This window comes from Pelodiscus sinensis, chromosome 6 (genome assembly GCF_049634645.1).
Source record: "Pelodiscus sinensis isolate JC-2024 chromosome 6, ASM4963464v1, whole genome shotgun sequence".
Lineage (NCBI taxonomy): Eukaryota > Metazoa > Chordata > Testudines > Trionychidae > Pelodiscus > Pelodiscus sinensis.
This window is the reverse complement of record NC_134716.1, coordinates 78,846,309-78,868,024: the sequence shown is the minus strand read 5'-3', so window position 1 is coordinate 78,868,024 and position 21,716 is coordinate 78,846,309. Positions and strand designations below refer to the sequence as shown.

Below are 21,716 nucleotides of genomic sequence, written 5' to 3'. Positions count from 1 at the left end.
CTTCAAACATTTCTGAAGTGGCCCTTCACAAAAACCTATTACCCACCCCTGATTTAACTTGTAATATATCCTCACTATTTACTTAAGAGGGGAAATCAATAAAAGGAAACACTCATTTTTCCATTGCTTTAACTTAAATAATGTAGGCAGTGTATCAATATGGAACATACCTGCACAAATTTCTAGGAATGAAAACAAAGGTACATGAATGTGCTGCCAATATTCATTCTGAACTATTGCTTTTAAAAATGAACATGAAAACTTGGCACCATTTGTCTTTTTTTCAGTCCAGATTCATTATCTCATAAATTCAATGATAACTCTTTCCACAATTGATATGCACATTGACAGATCAAATATCTCATGCTGCTTTTCAGTATCATGGAGTTGGCTTCTTTTCTGAAGCACAGAAATTGCCTTCTTAAATGTAGAAGTGATTCAAAATTCTTACCATTGAAGTTTGATGTAAAACAGAAAACATCATATCTGCTTTTAGCCTTATCCCAGAAACCATAATTCCTGACTCCAGGCACTGTGTTCTTTCCTCCGCAGGGTTCCCTGGGTTTGGTGATGGGGTACTGAACTGATCCATCATTCAGCCAACCTGCATTACACCAATCCAGCCCTGATCTCCATGCATCATACAATTGGTCAAAGGAGGCAATAACAGAATCTTGGTCCAGACAAGCTTGTTGAGCCTCATGGAAGTTTAGGTGGTAGCGACCAAACCGTGGAAAATACGGGAATACAACACCTAAATCAAAAAGGGAAAAAGAAGGCTATTAGCTATTTATATGAAAATATGAGCGAGAGAAAGAGAGAGATCGATCATCTACTAGCATCAAAAGGACAAATTTAAGGTTGACCATGGGAAATGCCAAAATAATATCACTTCATCTGGTGGTTTAATTTCTAGATAAATTTCCTGTCAGCAAATCAGCTTCCCTGCCTGATAACTTCACACCCTTTCCTGCTGGAACCTCACCTGCTCTGCTCCCAGCTACAGCTTTTCTACTGACACCAGAACCTCACTTGTGCACATTCTGACAGCATTCTGTTCTGGATACCTTACAACCACATGAAGAACAATCTCAGGTAGCTCAGAGAAGGACAATTACAGTGATTATGGGCCTGGAGGTTCTTAGGAGGAAAATGTCCAAGCAAGCAAGAAAAATCAATGGATTATTTTTAGTGTGTTTAGTTTAAGGGAACATTTAAAAGAATGGTCAGGCATCTCCCCCTCTGCTGCCACACCTTAGAAGGGGATGTGGCGCATACTCTCCTGCAAGGCTAGAGAGCTCTGCTAGGCACTGTGATGTATAAGAGGCACCCCCTTCTCCCTGTTTCCTGTTGGGTGGCTCACTGCCAGGGGCGGACTGGCCCAGCGAGACACCGGGAATTTCCCAGTGGGCCATCCTCCAAAGGGCTGGCTGGCGGCTGCTGGAGGAGGAGGGGGATTGTGATGGGGTGCTGCAGTCCCACACTTTAAATTCCCCGGTGCCATGCACCGGCCATGTATGGGACACAGTGCGGCCGAGGGAGCGCATGCGTGGTGAGCTCAAACGCCATGCAATAGGTGAGAGGGGAGACACCTGGGTGTGGCGTGACATCATGGCCTGGGACTTTAAAAGTGCTCAGCCCAGAGTTGCACTGCACGGCCCAGCTTGAGGCCCGGCACGTGGTCTGGAGCCCCAGAAGCAGCTGGGGCCCAATCACAAACTCCAGCCCTGCAAACTGGAAGACAGAACGTGGGGGGGGGGGGGGGGGAGAGGGAGAGGAAGGGGCTTGTGCTGAAGGGAAGGGGGCAGGTCAGGAGAAGAAAGGGGAAGGCACCAAGGGACAGGGTGCAGGAGAGACAAATGCAACAGGGCCAAGTGGAGACAGTGAGGAAAAGGGCAGGAGGGGAGGTGTCAGTGAGAGCAGGGACAGAGTGATGCTGGGAGAGGAGAGGGTAAGGGCATTGGGGGCTGGAGGGGGAGGTGCTGGGATAAGGGTTGAAAGATGGGGTGGGCATGAGGAAAGCGGGGATCGAACAAGTCATGTGTGTGGGCACAGGGGCATGACGGGAATGGGGGGGCAGAGGGTGGTGAGGGGGTGGGCCTCAGGGAAAAAGAGGGATAAGGGGATGGGGCAGTGAGGGAAGGGGGTGGCACCAGGAGGGTGCAGGGCTAAGGGAAGGTACAGGTGCCAGGGGATTCTGGGGGTGAAGCAGAAGGGCAGACACCTGCAGGGGTATGTCTACACTAGCTCGTTAGTTCGAGCTAGGTAGGCAAATGAGGGCAACCGGAATTGCAAATGAAGCCTGGGATTTAAATATCCCGGGCTTCATTTGCATGTGCCTGGGTGCTGCCATTTTTAAATCCCCCTTAGTCTGAACTCCGTGCCCGCAGCTACATGCAGCATGGCGTAGGTAGTTCGAATTAGAGAGTAATTCGAGGAGTGGAATGAGGAGTAACGATAGTTCGAATTAGGATCTCTAATTCGAACTACCTACTCCATGCCGCGTGTAGCTGCGGGCACGGAGTTCGGACTAAGGGGGATTTAAAAATGGTGGTACCCGGGAACATGCAAACATATTTAAATCCCGGGCTTCATTCGCAACTCCGGTTGCCCTCATTTGCCTACCTAGCTTGAACTAACGAGCTAGTGTAGACATACCCCAGGGGAGGGACCAGCACCAGAGGAGAGAGGCAGGGCAGGTGTGTAGAGGAAAGTGTTAGGAGAGGGCATGAGAAGGGGTAGCTCACATGATCAGAGTGGGGCTACTGGAGGAGTGGGCACAGGGGGCAGAGAAGGGCTGGTGGAGGAGGGCAGGTTGCAGTGCAGGAGGGCTGAGGGCAGTGAGAAGGGCAGGAGTCCAAGTCAGGAGAGCAGAGGAGGGTGAGGGGTTGGGGGGCAGCAGGCACCAGGGGAGCTGATGGAGCAAGGGGAGGAGACATGGCAGCAGAGGGAAAAGGTAGAGGTTTATAAGATATTTATTAATAACTTGGGTGCCACAGTGGCACATCCAAAGAAGCCACATGAACTCAGTACTGGTGCACAACACAAAATTCATTCTGCTCGTGGGAGGAAACTCTTAGAGGGAACACTTCTCCCAGCCTCTCCGCCCCCCAAGTTAATGTCACACACATTGGGTTAATGCAATTGCAGGATAGTTGCATGAGGGGGGGTTGGTGGGGGCCAAACTAATCCCTATTGGTAGGAGGATCGTGAGTCTTTAGAGGGGTCACATGACACCTTTTACTTCTGGTCATGTATCCATCTTGCCCCGAGAGTGTTACCTGCGGAGGTCTGGCTAATGAGAGTTAGGGGGTGTGGCAAATGGGGGTCAGGGTGTGGTTAATGGGGGTCAAAGAGTAAATTTAAAAAAAATTCTTTGATGGGAAAAAGTGGGCCGTTCTCAACCAATTTTCCGGGCCTATTTTGATTGCCAGTCCACCCCTGCTCACTGCACAGTGATCACAGCTGGAGGACATTCAGAGGGGTGAGGGCAGAGCTGTGGCTGGCCCAAATGCAGAGGACACAAGTTTGTGGGATGTTTCCTTTCAACACATGAGGCTGGCCCAAAGCCTAAGATCAGGTCTTAGTCCTTGAAGAGGAATACAACACAGATAACATTGGTTTTAAAAAGAGGAGCATCTCAGTAGAGACAGTGAAACTTATACAAGTTTGAGAAATCTCTCATCAGCAATATTTAACGAAACTCACTTACTCTCCTCTAACTACCCAGTGACTATTGCTGAAGTGAAATTTGGATCCATAAGTGCTGTGTTACTGTAAAACACAATTTTATTTTAGTGGCTATCTATGTTTTTAGGTGCTTAATGTGTTCATAATTCTAGCTAAAATGTTTTAACAATATATAAATATGCACTGTAATCGCTTGTGGGTATATCTTCTGCAGAACAGATTAGAAGTTGTGAATTCATTCACAATAAAAGCCTACAATTGATTACATTGACATCTCTCTGCAGTTACTGGAATAGATTGGTTGGTTGGATTTGTCCCATGATCCATGCTTTGTGTAGCTCCACTTTACCCTGTATTTATATCTACTGGCATGCCTTCTTTCTCTATAGCTTCTAATGTTGAATTAATAAGGATCACCTATATTACAGATATCTCTACTGCTGCAGGAGCTTCAGGAGGTAGCTGAGTTAGTCTGTTACAGAAAAAAACAAATGGTCTGGTAGCACTTTATAGACTAACGAAACATGTAGATGGTATCATGAGCTTTTGTGGGCACAGCCCACTTCTTCAGATGACTGGAGTTATGCATTGAGGATATGAAAACTCGAAATAAATAGGAGAGGGGAAGGAGGAGAGAAAAAAAGGGAGGGGGTGGGAGACAGCATCATTAAATATCTGGAGAATGGGTACTTAAACCTAAGCAGATAAAAATCAAAGTTAATAGATAGATTCTTATGCTTTTGTGTACTAGTTAGGTACCTAACACCTCCAGCTAGTGTTCTTGTCATTGACAATCTATCATATCATTTTTTGGATGGAGCAAAAGACCATCCTGAAAGTAGGGTTGCCAGGTGTCTGGTATTGATCCAGACAGTCCGGTATTTTTGCCTCCTGTCCGGTAAAAACATTCAGAAAATACTAGACACTTAAAATGTCCAGTATTTTCTGATTTTTTTTTCCCATCCAGGAGGTGAAAATCCCAGGTGCTTACCTAGTTCTGCAGGGGAGCTGTCTGGCCCAGAGCAGGGAGACAAGATGGCGGATGGTTGCCAGCAGCCTGTTAGAATCCAAAAGCCTTAAAAGCGTTTCTTAAAGGGGCATGCTGTTGTTTTTTTAAATTTTTTGCTTAACAACTCTTGGGGTCTTTTTTTTTCTTTGCTCAACAACTTTGGTCTCCCCCCCTTTTTTTTCTCAACAGAATTTTGTCCCCAGTGGCCTTTTTAGGGGTGAAAGGAGGGGTGGTGTTTGGTATTTTTAGTTAAACCATCTGGCAAACCTACCTGAAAGTTACATTTTTTCCCTACAGCTGGAAATGAAATAACGCCCCCTGACTTTTAGACCCCTGCTCAACCCAATCTCCTCTCGGTAGCAGTAATAAATTTATCCACAAAAGTCTACCTTTAATCCTAGGAGTTCCTCATGCCAAAATGTAGGAACATTGATGTGGCTTGTGGAGGGTCAGAGCCCCAAAACTGTATCTATACTGATCTCAGTGACACAACTCTTTGCTTTTGTGATGCAGGTTAGAAATCTTTCAGGAGTTATACATTCACAATATTCAAAAGATAAGCTTTCAAAGCTCTGTCACACCAACATAATTTGGTCCAATAAAGGATATTACCCGATCCACCATCTCTCTCTAATATCCTGGGAGCAACACTGTTACAACAGCATCATTTATAATACTATAAATATACCAACTTTCATACTCAATTCATTTAAATAAACCCTCTCAGATAACAGCTTGTCTCCTCTCTGAGGGTACGTCTACACTACAGCGCTAGTTCGAACTAACTTAGTTCGAATTAGTTAATTCGAACTAAGCTAGTTCGAACTAACGCATCTAGAACTAAAAACTAGTTCGAACTAGCGTTTTGCTAGTTCGAACTAGTAAGTCCACATTGAGTGGACTCTGAACAGGGCTTAAGGATGGCCGGAAGCAGTGCCGGCAGGGCATAAAAGGAGGACTTAGAGCATGGAGATACTGTCTCAGGCTAGCCGAGGGCTGCGCTTAAAGGGTCCCGACCCCCACCCCGGACACACAGTTCTAAGGGGTGCCCCGCTTGCAAAGAAGTTCTGGCTTGGAGTGCCCTGAGTGCCCACACTGGGCACATCACACCACTCGGCCATCAGCCCGGCTGCACTTGCCGCAGGCTGCCATCTGGGGAGAGGGAATAATTGGGGGGCTGCAGGAGAGCTTCCACCCCCAGAAGCCCGCAGAGCCAGCCCAGTCCTCCCCATCGGGGGCTCGTACCCCATTCCTCCCTCACCTCCTTCCACTTGCCCTTCCCTAGCCCCCCTTCTTCTTGATGTACAAAATAAAGATAACGTTTCTTCCAACATTGACTCTGTCTTTATTGAAAAAAACTGGGGGAGACTGGGAAAAGGAGGTGGGAGAGGGGAAGAGAAAGGCTGGGAGAGGGGAGGGCAACTAACATGATCAGGGGTTGGGAACAGGTCCCAGATGAAGAGAGGCTACAGAGACTGGGACTGTTCAGCTTAGAAAAGAGGAGACGGAGGGGGGACAGGATAGAGGTCTGTAAAAGCAGGGGTTGGGTGGAGAGGGTGCATTCAGAAAAGTTCTTCCTGAGATCCCATAAAGAAGGACTAGAGGACACCAAAGGAAAGGAATGGGTAGCAGGCTTGAAACTAGTAAGAGAAAGTTGTTCTTCTTGACAAAGCAAATAGTTAACCTGTGGAACTCCTTGCTGCAGGAGGCTGTGAAGGCTACAACTAGAACAGAGTTTAAAGGGAAGTGAGATCAAGTCATGGAGGTTGGGTCCATGGAGTCCTATTAGCCAGAGGGTAGGAGTGGTGTCCCTGCCCAAAGTTTGTGGAAGGCTGGAGAGGGATGGCACGAGACAAATGGCTTGGTCATTGTCTTCGGTCCATCCCCTCCAGGGTCCCTAGGGTTGGCCGCTGTGGGCAGACAGGCTACTGGGCTAGATGGACCTTTGGTCTGACCCAGGACGGCCATTGTAAGCTCAGGGCTCAGTGTCGGGGGTCTCAGTGGACCCCCTTGATTTTCATGCACACCTGGTCCTGGGTGGCCAGGCTGGCAGCTCTCCTGCCCTAGACGGCCACTTTCCTGTGCCTAGTGCGGAGATCGTGGACAAGGTCCACGATGTCCGCACTAGCCCAGGAAGGTGCCCGCCTCTTGCGGTCCAGGGCAAGCTCCCGGGAGCCGCCAGCCTGGTCCCGGCAAGAGGGGGTGGGCTGGGGGGCATCGGGTGGGTGGCTCTGTGCCGTGCCAGGTGCAGGGTCTGCTAGCTGGGTGCTGGCAGGCTTGCACCTGGCACGGGCACCGTAGCCAGCCCGTGCCCCTTTAAGGGGTCCGGGGCCGGGAGGGGGGCATAGAGTTTCCCTGGTGTTGGCCAGAGTGGCCACCAGGGAAACCTGGGGAGGGCTAGCCTCCCACTAGTTCGAACTAAAGGGCTACACAGCCCTTAGTTCGAACTAGCTAGTTCGAACTAGGCGTTAGTCCTCGTAAAATGAGGTTTACCTAGTTCGAACTAAGCGCTCCGCTAGTTCGATTCAAATTCGAACTAGCGGCGCGCTAGTGTAGCGCATAGGAAAGTTAGTTCGAACTAACGTCCGTTAGTTCGAACTAACTTTCTAGTGTAGACATACCCCGAATCTAAAGAACATCATGAAGAACCAAGGCCTCCTCACTATATCCTGTTGAAGATATTTGTAACTTTGTATGTGAAGACAGACCCATCATTGTGTTTGCTCTCTGATTCTGAGCTTAATCAGAGAATCCTGAGAACTGGTGATTTTAACGGAAATTAGAATGTGTCCATAAAATTAGCATGACAGCTATTTGAAGTAATGCACATTCCAGTAAACACACCTGTGTTTATTTGAATGATCACCTTATAGTGCACAAACACATGCTTTGGCTTATACTGCAAGCTTAGTCAAATAAATATTTAGAAAGAGAAAAGGGGAAAAGGAACACAGTTGGACCCAGTCTTCAAAAGCACTCAGCTTTTGAAGACTGACATCCAATGGACTAACATCCATTGATTTTAATGAGTTTAGTGCTGAGTACCTTTGAGAACTGGACTTTTGAGCTGAATTTTTCTCCATAAACTCATCCCTTTTGAGTAGAAGTACTATTATTCACATGATATGCAAATTTATTCTCTAATCTGTGAAGTTAAAGTACAGAACTGTATAATCTGCTAGCTAAAGGGGGGTGCTGAATCAGCTAACAATCCCTAATCATAAAATCATAGAATCACAGGACTGGAAGGGACCTCGAAAGGTCATCAAGTCCAGCCCCCCGCCCTCAAGGCAGGACCAAGCTTCATCTACACCATCCCTGACAGATGTCTATCTAACCTGTTCTTAAATATCTCCAGAGAGGGAGATTCCACCACCTCATTTGGCAATTTATTCCAATATTTGACCACCCTGACAGTTAGGAATTTTTTCCTAATGTCCAATCTAAACCTCCCTTGCTGCACTTTAAGCCCATTACTCCTTGTCCTGTCCTCAGAAACCAAGAGGAACAAATTTTCTCCTTCCTCCTTGTGACACCCCTTTAGATATTTGAAAACCACTATCATGTCCCCCCTTAATCTTCTTTTTTCCAAACTAAACAAGCCCAGTTCATGAAGCCTGGCTTCATAGGTCATGTTCTCTAGACCTTTAATCATTCTTGTCGCTCTTCTCTGTACCCTTTCCAATTTCTCCACATCTTTCTTGAAATGTGGCGCCCAAAACTGGACACAGTATTCCAGCTGAGGCCTAACTAGTGCAGAGTAGAGCGTCACAGGAAAAATGATCGTCACAGGAAAAAAAGAACTGAATGTGGTGGTGGTAATTAGCTAGGACTGAGCAATATCACCCAATAATATATTAGTACTAGTCAGACAAATCTGTGGCTTGTGAAAATTCATGGTGCCCCTTCAAACCCCTGTTAAACTCAGAGCATTGCAGACCACTGACCACAGCCTCAGTTACATTCATCCTTTCTTCTTTAATCTCATCTTTCATCTGGGGGTCTCAAGTTATCCGTGAAAGGATATTATTTTTACACTTTATTCTATCTGAGAAGTACTTTCTTTGCATTAAGAGATGAGTTTTTTGATCAAGCCTATGGGAGCTCGGTGCCCAAATCCCATTGCAAATCAGTAGAAACTGGGTAACTAAAGAACTTTTGCAAATCCCATCTTAAATGGATAGGCGTGTCTGAGTAGTGGGAAGGCCGATTATATTTGTGCTTTTAATACAAAATTTTGAAATGGAATGCCAGACTTAGCCTTTTGAAATTCTCTAGTCGCTAGTTTCCTGCCCCTAGTATAAAGTAGTACAGTTTACACTAGTTGCCTTTAAAACTGTGGCAATTGTGTCTAACATAATGAAGTTATCTTAAATAGGACTGTTAAGGTGGCAGTTAATAGGGGACTGAGGTAGCATTATATGCAGCCAGCAAACTTTTAAGGGTGACCATTGTATTTATAGACAAGGAGACAACACAAAATTCTGTTAGCCCAGATGGAGCTGGAAGGGTGGAGAGGCTATCCATAGCCAGAGTAAAGAAATAGGCTTCCTTTAGTTCTAGTCTAAACAGAAAATCAAGGCTTCCTGTAGCCAGAGTCAACATAGGATATAGTAAGGCTCCCTATATACTGTACTGCAGGGAGCAATCTTACACTGGCAGGGGGGTATGCTAGATGGCCTAAGCAGCATTTTCCATCTCATGTTTTTATAATTCAGAGTGAACACGGAAACTCTTCTCTCTCCTTCAGAATCCTTCTCTGGCTTCCAGTCTGCTATATTTGTGGGGTATTCAGTGTTCTCACACTGCTCCATGGATCCAGATAACATAACCATCCTTGAGCAGCCAGTTCATCAAGTGGTTCCACTCTTCTGTAATCCAGCCAGGTTTCATAGAGGTGGGTGACACCTCTTGTCACCTCAGCAAAAGAAATGCTTGGAATTCTTTGTTTTGCTGGTGTAACGGCTTAGCAAAGATGCAGAATGGGCCTTGCGTGGTTCACAGGCAGAAGCTTTAGAAGCTGCACTAAAGGGAATTCATTGGAAGTTATGCAAAACTTTTTTTGGCAGTAGCCACCCTAATATATAGATAATGTAAACCATATTTCAGTGTGTATTAAAAGCAGAGTCTTCTGAATATATTTCCAGTATAATATATGGATATTTAGCTATGCTATTCCATTTATTTCAAAAGCCATTAGTCATAGAGTTTATGGCCAGAAGAGACCACCAGATCACCCAGTCTGACCTCCTGTATATCACAGGCCACCAATACCACACCATACACACACATTACGTCCAGCAACCAAAATTGGACCTAAGCATTAAAGCCTGCAAGAGACTAAATCATTATGTGTACCACAGCCAGAGAAAAGGAGAGCTCAAACTGCATGAGTCTCCGAGGCACTAGCAATGACAGGGAGCTGATTAAGAGACATATACCCAGTAGAGATGTAAAATCCCATTTAATCAGTGAACCAGTGAAACATTATGCTTAACCCATTAACCACTTAAACAGAGAGGGTAGAGCAGTAAGCCCAGCACCCCCTGCTGTGGATGGGTGTTGCTCCAGCCAGGCTGGAGTGCCCCCCGCCTACAATGAGGTAGGCTGCTCCAGTCAGATTAACCATAACCAGTAAGCACCAGTGAGATTGATCTTAGTTATGCTTCAAGTAAGAGAATAGTGTAGCTGAAGTCTACATATTTAGATCTACTTACTGCAGTGTCTTCACTTTGCTGTGTTGACAGGAGAGCTTCTCCTATATACTTCTCTTATGCTTCTTGGGGAGATGGAGTACACAAATAAGAACATAAGAATGGCCATATTGGGTCAGACCAAAGGTCCATCTAGCCCAGTATTCTGTCTGCCAACAGTGGCCAATACCAAATGCTCCAGAGGGAGGGAAGAACAACAGGTAATCCTCATGTGATCCCTCTCCTGTCACCCATTTTCAGGCAACAGAGGCTAGGGACATTCCTATTTATTCTCGCTAAAAGCCATTGATGGACCTAACCTCCAGGAATCTATCTAGCTCTTTTTTGAACCCTATTAAAGTTCTAGTCTACACCACATCCTCTGGCAAGGAGTTCCACAGGTTGGTTGTGCAATGTGTGAAGAAAAACTTCCTTTTTGTTGTTTAAAACCTGGTGCCTATTAATTTAATTTGGTGACCCCTAGTTCTTATATTGTAGAAATACGTAAATAACTTTCCTCTAGTCACTTTTTCCACCCCAGTCATGATTTTATAGAGCTCTATCATCTCCCCCCCTTCATCTCCTCTTTTCTAAGCTGAAAAGTCCAAGTCTTTAATCTTTCTTCATATGGGTCCCGTTCCAAATCTCTAATAATTTTTGTTGCCCTTTTCTGAACCTTTTCCAATGCCAATTTTTTTTTTGAGATGAGGTGACCACATCCGTACACAGTATTCAAGATGTGAGCGAACCATGGTTTTATATAGAGGCAATAAGATATTCTCTGTGCTCTCCCATTGATTTAGTATGTTTTCCCCAGCCCCGGTAAATTGACATTCACTGCATCGATTGCAGTAGTGCCAATCTACCAGAAAGTGTAAGCATATTTTAATAGTTATAATAGTCTTTAATAAAGTGGAGTCACTTGATTTAAGAACTGTTCTAAATGATATTGAAATTATATCCATTCATTCTTATGTGTATTCAGTTTTGCCCTGTTAGAATGTAATACCATGATATACAGTATAGCAACCTTTTAAAATAATTTATTTACATTAGTATTTGACAGCTACTATTGAAATGTTGTCCACTTACTATGGACAGTTTATTTAATGCTATTTTCCAGGCCTCCCTTGTGCCTACAGAAACAAAAAACACTAATCTTAACTGACATAGAGGACAAGGTCAACTATCCTCCCTGATATGATAAACACCTCTTCATCGAGCCAAAGATTTATTGTTTTGTACAGTGAACTCACATTGAAGTGACCAGCTGCCTCAAACTGCCATGGGCATTTCTGAAAATAAATGTTTGGTCTCTCTGCCAATTGGCATCCTTTAGGGCTAGCATCTAAGGACATGGAGCTATTGATGTGGCACCTTCTAATGGTGAGATTGACCATACTATTTGTAGCAGCTGTTGAATGTTAGGATAGCACAAGGATGGGCTGATACATCTTTATTCTGCCGTCCCTCCTCCCCCCCAGGAACTGATTTGCTGTGAAGAGATCTCTTTTGCATTGTACATGTACCTAAAACTGCAATCAAAGTCTCCCCTCTGAAAAATGCAGATAAGCTGAGACATGAGCGTAGGCCCACCAATGGAGAGGCCCAGAGATTCAAAAGAGACCAGGGCTCCAGCCACCGCCCTTCGAATTGCCACTGGGGCACCACTGTGGCATGCTCTAGGCAATTATGAGGGTTGCCAGAGAAGGGAGGGGGGCAGCTTGCTTCAGTTGGTGCTGAAAGACTGCCGCCCCCAGCTCCATCTCCTTCTCCCTGAGGCCCCACTCCTTCCAGAAGCATGGAGCTGTCCCCTTTCCCCAGACCAGGGGGTGGGCAAGGCTGTCGGCCAACGTCATGAGTATGATGGAGAGCAAACGGACAGTATGAGCATTACAACACATTAAATATATGCTCATTTCAAAAATAAGTGTGTTTAATCAAGCTTAATTGTCTTAGGAAAAGCTATTGTCATTTTCATAGCAAACATTGCGCTGTGGATCTTGGTTAAGTAAGCTGCTATGTTTGGTAGATCAGAAAGATCAATTTTTTTGTACATATAGAAAACTTCGAAATATCGATCTAGTTAATTTAGTAAGCCCACTGCTCTGTAGATATGTACAAGTGTTTTATATACAGGCTGATTCTGGACAGCATTTAGAGTAACCAATTTTGTTGGATGGAAATAAGGGAAAATATATGAAAAACAAGAAGCAATGCCTTATTTTAAAGGGACATTCCAGGGAAACACCATTTAATGCATATCATATATTTTGCAATGAGCATAAGCTTCAGTTCAATGTTCAGCATGGTACTTAGGATATGTCTGCCCTACACAGCTCTTTCATCAACATAGCTGTGTCACTAGAAGTTTGACAGTGTAAAAATGCTGTTCGTGGGCACCAACTTCCATCCCCTACAAGTGAGGGCGGGTTTGCTTTACACTAGTACTTGTCACTGGGTGAGGAAGGCAGTTAAGTACCTGTGAACAATAAAAGCTTTGTCACTCAGTTGCCATAATATCAGTTTTAATACCTCTGAGTTATAGTCACCCTGTAGTGCTATGGCCCCTACAGCAGCCCAAGAAAGGCCCTCTGGTTTATGTAAGGGGCTACGTCTAGACTGGCATGATTTTCCACAAATCACTTTTTGCGGAAAAGCTTCCGTGCCAATCTAGATGCGCTTTTGCGCAAAAAAGCCCAGATCGACATTTTCGCGATCGGGGCTTTTTGGCGCAAAACAAATCTGAGCTGTCTACACTGGCCCTTTTGTGCAAAAGTTTTGCACAAAAGGACTTTTGCCCGAACGGGAGCAGCATAGTATTTCCACAAGAAGCACTGATTTCAGACAGTTGGAAGTCAGTGTTCTTGCAGAAATTCAAGCGGCCAGTGTAGACAGCTGGCAAGTTTTTCTGCAAAAGCAGCTGTTTTTGCGGAAAAACTTGCCAGTCTAGACGCAGCCAGGGTGTATCTACACAGCAGCACCATTTCAGAATAACAGCCGTTATTTCAAAATAACAATGCGAGTGGCTACACAGTAATTCTGTTATTTTGAAATAATTTTGAAATAACTGATGGCTTATTTTGAAATCTGTAAACCTCATTCCATGAAGAACAATGCTTATTCCGAAACAGCTATTTTAGAATAGCAATAGCGTTGACGCTCCCCTGCTGCTATTTCGAAATAGCTCCTCCCCAGAGCCATTCAGAGTAATTACTCCCCAGTGCTTCTTGGGGTTCTAGTTCGAGGTAACACATCCACATTAGGGAAGCCTATCTTGGACTAATTTTGAGGCTTCCCTGGAGTGTAGACGTGATATTTTGAAATAAACTATTTTGGAAAAAAAATTCTGAAATAGCTTATTTTAAAATAAGCATGCTGTGTTGACATACCCTAAGGGAAAAGGAGAGCACAACAATCTTCTGAAACTACCATAGCCACCTGTGCTGTGAGCCTCACAGAGACTCATCACAGAATCTCATCCCAGGCACCAGGGAGTCAGGATTTTACTTTATTTGATCAACATTATAAACTGAACCTGATACCTCACTTCAGTGATTCAATTTTTCCTTGTACAAAGATGAGGAAAAAGGATAAAAATAGAGCCACATGCCTTTGGCCTCCTACTCATTTTTTTCTCCACTCGAAATGAGTTTTAGTTGACTTAACCTGTATACAAGTCTAATTTTCTTTAACAGAGAGTTACATTCTTCTTTGAAATTGAAGAGATAAAGACTAATAATAATGATGGGATGAAAAAAAATGTAAGTTGAATAATTTTGCCTTTACAATGGCATGGAAGATGTGTATATTTTTCTGTATTGACAAATGGAATGCACCAGGAATGTTACCAGGAATGTTACCAGGAATTGACAAATGAACATGGAGAAGTAAGGCAAGACCATTTTACATTATGCAGACAGAGTCTTGTTAGCAAATAAATGAATACCAAAGCATACAATAAAGAACTTTACCCATAAAGAACTTTACCTATCCCACATTGCAAGCACAGCTCAGTATCTGAGAAAAACTTAACAAAGTAAGAATGAAACTAAATGGTTGTGTAGCTGACATACCATACCTGGCATACTATACCAGTGTTGTTCCAGCAAATTTACAAGCTGGAGATAAACACAATTTGCAGAAATCTGTGAAGGGTCTAGTCAAAGTTTATTCATTGAAAGCTCTTGAGAGTTTGAAGATTGGGGATTCTGAAAATAATTCTACATTTCATATTAGTGTGAATATATGTGGCCAAAAATAATACATCAAGGAGGACATAAAGTCCTATGCAAAGGAAAAGGGTTAAAATGGAGTGAACAACAAAAATATAGAATGACCTATGCATTTTTGAAGAGGGTGACCTAAGAACGTTCAAAGCAGATCTGAATTGTTAAACGAAGCCCTTGCTTTCACCAACATATGAATGCAGCTTTAAATGTAGTAGTAGTGGATTAGCAGATGGGAGGTGGCATGCATATGTTCAGATCTTAAATCATTCATGGATTAATATACTGCAGACTAGGAACAAACAAACAATTTCTCCTTTTTTCTTAAATGATTGTAAAAGAAAAATCAACTTCAGCCTACACTGTGCATTAGCTATTAGAGAAACGATTATGCAAGAGAAGGAGGTAATAGCTTGCAAACCAATTCTGCCTCCCCCATTCATGTGCAATACTTTACTCCTCAGTAATCGCAGAGAAATTAGCAGTGAAAAGTACTAATCAATGTGAGTATGGGTGACATCATATGACCCATTGTGATCAATATACTTTTTGGATTGACTGTTATTCAATAATTTTATAATCACCCTCACATATTTTCCTGAGTAGATTTCTAATGATCAAAGACATATCATTAAGGTAGATAGTGGTTCATTTAAAAAAACCAATCACAATATATATTAAAATAATAAATGTAAGTGCTAAATAGAGTAACAATATGAGCTCTAGTCTACATTGCCATTGCAGTTACCATTATGTTTTAGCTGAGGAAGTGAGTTGTAGCTCACAAAAGCTTATGCTCTAATATCCTAATAAATTTGTTAGTCTTTAAAGTGCCACCTGACTCCTCGTTTTTTTTTCTTTTGTATATTTATTTGGAAAGGGATGTGTTGGTTAATGTTCCAGAAATCTGTAATGTAAATACTACCTACCTTGTAAATCCAGAGATACCACTGCTGTGTCATCCTCTAATCCTTCAATCACCTCACATTTATATCGCCCATAATCCTCCAGTGTTATATCTATGATTACAAGAGAAGCATCATTTTCACTGCTTTTTTTCAGAAACACCCTGCCCTGGTAGTTTCCGTAACTCTTTTGGTGGAGTCCCATTGCAACAAAGACGTCCACTTCCTTGAGGTAATCTGAGGTGAGTTTGGTCCACTTGATCCGGATTTTTCCTGAGCCAGCTGATGCATGTTCACGGTAAAATTTACATGGTAGTGTGATGTTGCCACCCCTATGTGAGAAGACTTTTGTTTGTTCTGATTCCACAAGTAGGCGGGGTCCATTTTCTGATAGAATTTTAAAAAACAAAATGAACAAATAAGAAGAACCATTAGTCTGAATTCTAGCTTTCACAAAATGGGATACAGGCTACATGCAGTAGTAAACATTCACTATTTGATACAATCAGTTCTGCATAATCACTCTCCTAGAGCTGTGTTCTACTATACAGTAGGTATTTAGTACCAGGCTTGCTATACTAGTTTTATCCTTGACAATAAATATTTGCAACTTGAAAGGAGAGGGCACTTCTAATGTAATAGTTGCTTCATTGATGAACAGGCTACTATACATACGTGATAAATTAGCCTTAGTAAGTAAATTACTGATTTCATCGCCTTACATAGGGCTATATGATGATCCAGCAAATGCATGAATAATGTGGTGTAAATGGGTGCAAGGTTTCATTGTAGCAGATACAGTAGTTTATGGGCTCACTACTCTCCTTCCAACACTGGTGGTCAGAGAATAGACAGGCAGAGGCCAGGGGAGGCGGGAGAGGAGATTAAGAAGCCCATTAGCACAGCTGAGCTAGCACCCTGGGGAAAATAGCCTATTCCAGTGTTTCTCAAAGTGGTCCGTGAAACCACTTTGAGAAACTAGTTAACTGGCTGTTCTGGATTGTTTGTTTACTAGCTCTGCAGCCACAGACCCTCATAGCTCCCATTGGCTCCGGTTTGCTGTTTGCAGCCAAGGGGAGACATGGTGAATGGCGAATCGGAGCCAATGGGAGCTGCGAGGCTCTGTGGCTGTGGAGCCAGTAAATAAACAGTCCAGAGTGGCCAGTAGCAGGTTTCTCAAAGTGGTTTTGCAGACCACTTTGAGAAACACTGGCCTATGCCAAGTATAGAGAGGGTCAGATTTTTCCTTTGAGCAAAGAAAGGATTACAAAGGACAAAAGACTCTTGTCACCACTGTTCAGCACAGAGTTAAGCTCCCATGACTCCAGAGTTGCCTGGGATAAGCAGGGGGAAGGGGGAGGTAAGAAAAACAAAATATATTCGAATTTTCAGCCCTACAGAAATGGTCTTGCGCTTGTACACAGCATTGTTAAGACTCCTATTAGAATATTGTTTGCAGTATTGTTTTAGATGTGTTGATCCCAAAATATGAGCTGCATAAGATAGGGAAGGTAATATTTTTATTGGATCAGCTTCTATTGGACAAGCTCCCAAGGGCCACAGAGCTATTCTTCAGCACATTACCTTACCCATCTTATCTCACTAGAATATTGTATCCAGCAGGCTGGCTGAGGCGGAAGGAGGTTAAAGGGGGAGGGGAGGGAGAGGAGGAAGAGACAAAAGAGAAGGTTACCAAGGGACCCAGTGATTCATACTTCTTGTGCCTTGCAGAGTAATCTGATACCAAAGATAATGTTAATATCCTAACTAATATTCTTATCCTCTGCTATATGGTCAGTACTAGGTTGAAAGAAATTTGCTGGGCAGGATTTTCAATGAAATAATTCCAGGTACTGGCCCTACCAAAGGGATAAAACATTTATCTCATCAGATAAGCAGAAGCTCAGCTGCTACCAGGTAGACTTTATTTCAATCATTTGATCACAGAAATAGGAATGGGCATTAGGGTTGCCAGATGCCTGGTTTTGAATCAGACAGTCCAGTATTTAAGCTTTCTGTTTGGGAAACAAATTGAGAAAATATAAATGAGAAAATTTATATTTTCTAAATAATATGTAATGTAGATTGTGAAGTAATGTCAAGTGTGTCCAGTATTTTTGTTGAAATCATCTGGCAACCCTAATAGGAATAAATCATCATTTCCTTCATTTTAGACTGATCCAGAAGGAGACTCTCACAGTACCAATACTATAAAATTTGCAGAACAACTTACTGGAGCCTTTTCAAATCAATTCTTGAGAGAGGAATATTTAAAAGAAGAAATTCCTTTCTATGAAAAAGTAGGTTGCAATATCTGAACTTGTTACAAAATCATACTAATTCACTTGGGTTATTTAACAGGACTGTGCTTATCTGCAGTAGCTTGCTTGTGGACATCTGCCTTTCTATCAATTGTACAAGATTGAACAGTCTGTAATAGTTTTGTCTTCTCTTCCATGTTTAGATATTACTTCTGCTTCTCTCTTCTCTCCAAAAGTTAGGAACTGCCCCCTTTTGGCTGAGTCATGCACTTTTTGATAAATAAATGAAGAAGGAACCAGATGATGCAATAATGGATGTTACCATGGGCATGAGGAATATATACCAATTTGGTTCCCTCCAGTGAAAATGAATCCTGCTTTTTCAAATGAAGGAGAAGTTCTGACCACAAAAGCTCTTGACAAAAGGGAAAAGTAAAAATGGCTTGTAGAGAACTTGCTACCAGAGGGAAAGGGGTGGCTGTTGCACCTATTCTCATGCTCATGCTGGCTGGCCTCTTGCTGTTTCATCTCAAAGCCAAGTAGTAAGAGCTTCCATGAAGGCTGATCTGCACAACTTAACATTGTCTTGACAAGAGTTTAAGCTGCCTGTTGTAGCTTACTACCCAAACCCTGCCCCTCCCACAATTAATTATATTCAAAGTGTATATTGGTTGAACAAAGGGACTACCAACAAGAGCATTGGATGGTGTAGAAGAGGAAACATGTCTCTTACGGTAGGTCTATACTAAAGCAGGCATTGGTATAATTTCCAGCTCAGGTAGATTTAAGGGTAGCTCAGATTGAACTACCAGTTTAAAAACTGAAATGTAGCCAAGATTGTGCCCGCAGCAGGATGGGCCACTTGCTCCTACTATGATCCTGTCAAAGACCTTAGGTAAGAAATTATACTTTTGCCTTCTCACCAATTCTGTGTCTGTCATACAAGTCATACTCTGGTTCCCGTCATTGCTATCATTATGCATACACCTCCCATTGACTTCAGTGGGATTTCTAGGTACTGTAGATGGCTAGCAGTCTGATTTATTAATGCACTGCCAGGTCTTTCCGTTTAACTACACCTGCTGGGTTATTCACTACATTAGCCCAAATTTTGCCTTCCAATTTACATTAATAGCTTTTGATGGCTCCCACTGGCTTCTGCATATAAGAATAATATTTAGCCTATTATGACTAATGGCACATCAGCTTTGGGAAATGATGGGAATACTGCAGGGCTGGCGGCAAGAATCTGGACAGTATGTAGACACCATCCATGCTGCTAGTGGCAGCCTTTGTCAAATGGTCTTTGTCAGATTTTATCCATCAAAATTTATTCAGAATGTAATGGTTGTAATGCCACTCAACACGGTAGGTAGGCACAGGCCAGAGTTGAAGGGAAGAACTTACAGTCCAATGACAAAAAATGTGCATAGTGGAAGAAAATATAATTTTAAGAATTTCTCTTTCAGCTATCATGAGTGTATTTTGTCAGATGGATTCTCTTTACTGCTCGCATTATCTGTAGAAATCCTTCAGCTTCCAGATGCTTTTTACTCTCACTAGTAAAATATCCATGAAGTAATTAGCTTGACTTGATTCCTTCTTTCAACAGCTTTGCTGTTCTGTTACATAATTTGAACATACTTGGGGAATAGATACTAATAAAACTACATGTAAGCAGTAAGTACATGTAAGTAGTAAAGAATCTGCAGTAATGAAAAAAATTAACAAAACATCAGGAAGAGTTACTTAAGAAAATATCTCTTTTTTGTTTTTGTTTTTGCTCGTTTTTGTTTTAGTTAGATTTGTTACTCTGTTTTTGTTTTCTGCAAATGCTAAAAACCTCTTTAAATTTATTGTCGGGGCAAAACAAGCTTTTTTGTTCTTTGGCTCAAACGCCAACTACACTTCATTTGTACTATATGAGAAACATGAACAAGTTATATTTTTCCAGCTTAAAATTTGTCAGCAAAAATTATTTTCCACATAATTTTTGAAAGTATTTGTGCCAGATTGGGCCTCTGACACACAATATCTCATTATCTAGTTGTAGAGATGCCAGACAAATCTGGGATAAGTGTTTCAGTCACCAGTACTGTGACACTATGTACCTCAGAGTAGCACCCTGAAACTCACATATTTACTCTTGCCATGTAATTATGTTAGGTTTGTACAAACCATGCCTTGTGAGGGATCATTTTAAAAATCTTGATCAGCTGATTATTATCCTGTTGGATTGTGCATGCTAGTATTGGATGTGAAATTATGAAGTTTTGCTTTGTATTCTGCTTCTGAAAAATGAAATGAGGTTCGGATCACACACAACTAGCTTTTCAGGTACAACAGTGGAGTAGCCAGATAGAAGTTTATGGCTCATCAATACTCATTAGGCTACGTCTACACTGGCCCCTTTTACAAAAGGGGCATGCTAATTTTAAACTTCGTAATAGGGAAATCCGCGGGGGATTTAAATATCCCCCGTGGGATTTAAATAACGATGTCCGCCGCTTTTTTCCGGCTTGGGGAAAAGCCGGAAAAAAGTGTCTAGACTGGCCCGATCCTCCGGAGTAAAGCCCTACTTCAAAGTAGGAATAAGAGATCCTCCGGAAAAGGGCTTTATTCCGGAGGATCGGGCCAGTCTAGACGCTTTTTTCTGGCTTTTCCCCAAGCCGGAAAAAAGCGGCGGACATCTTTATTTAAATCCTGCGGGGGATATTTAAATCCCCCGCGGATTTCCCTATTACGAAGTTTAAAATTAGCATGCCCCTTTCGTAAAAGGGGCCAGTGTAGACGTAGCCATAAAGGAAAGACTCCACTATCTTGGGCTGCCCTATAGCCTAGACCAGGGCTGGGCAAAATATGCTCTGTGGGCTTCATCCAGTCACAGAAATGCCAAATCTGGCCCACGAGAGCCTCAGCCAGTACTCTGCCTGCCCTGCCACCACTCGGCACTCAGGCTATGTCTACACTGCAATTTTTTTGAGGAAGAGGATATGCAAATGGTGAACTCATTTGCATATCTTCTTCCAATTCTTTTTGCGGACGAGGTTTTGCCACTAAAAATGGCCCATGTAGACGTGGCCATTTGTTGGGAAAAAACAACAACCCTTTTTTGCAAGATCCTGTAAACCTCAATTTTTGAGGAATAAGGACTCTTGCGAAAAAGGGTTTTTTCTGACAAATGGCCATATCTACATGGGGCTTTTTAGCCGCAAAACCTCTTTTGCAAAAAGAATCAGAAAAAGATATGCAAATGAGAGCTCCATTTGCATATCCTCTTCCGCAAAAAAACCCGCAGTGTAGACATAGCCTCAGTAAAGCTGGCTGTGGATCCATGTGCATCTCTGAATGCTGAAAGCCAGGGGAAGAGGTTTCTCACGCTACTCCCATCCCCAGTAGCTCCCATTGGCCAGTTTCCAGCCAATAGCAGCTACCTGTTTGCAGGACAGGCAATGTGTCATGGACTGTGAAATCTAGTCTCCTGCCATGAAATTTGTTCTTTTGTGTGCTTTTAGCCTATACTAAGCAGATTTTGTTGGGAAGACCAGCATTTCAAAACAAACAAACAAACTGGGGGTCCTGATCCAAAAGGAAGGTTTGGGGGGTTGTGGTATTGCCACCCTTACCTCTGCTCTGCTTTCAGAGCTGGGTGGCTGGAGAGTGGTGGCTCTTGGTTGGGTGCTCAGCTCTGAAGGCTGTGCCATCATCAGCAATACAGGCAGTCCCAGGGTTACGTACAAGATAGGGACTGTAGGTTTGTTCTTAAGTTGAATCTGTATGTAAGTCGGAACTGACGTCCAGATTCAGCCGCTGCTGAAACTGATCAGTTTCAACAGCGGCTGAATCTGGACGCCAGTTCTGACTTACATACAGATTCAACTTAAGAACCCCAGGCATCCCCAAGTCAGCTGCTGCTGAAACTGATCAGC

The 21,716-nt window shown here is 43.1% G+C and overlaps 1 protein-coding gene across 4 annotated transcripts in view; it reads right to left on the bottom strand.

The window, feature by feature from the left end:
• The window catches only part of HAPLN1 (hyaluronan and proteoglycan link protein 1), an 89,351-nt gene that overhangs the window by 17,840 nt on the left and 49,795 nt on the right, over window positions 1–21,716 (bottom strand). For all 4 annotated transcript variants that reach the window (XM_006124342.4, XM_006124341.4, XM_006124340.4 and 1 more), the window contains exons 3-4: window positions 15,551–15,913; window positions 452–754 (exon numbers count right to left, since the gene is read on the bottom strand). In XM_006124342.4, the coding sequence (XP_006124404.1) occupies window positions 452–754; window positions 15,551–15,913 (666 nt within the window). The remainder of the gene's footprint in view (window positions 1–451; window positions 755–15,550; window positions 15,914–21,716) is intronic.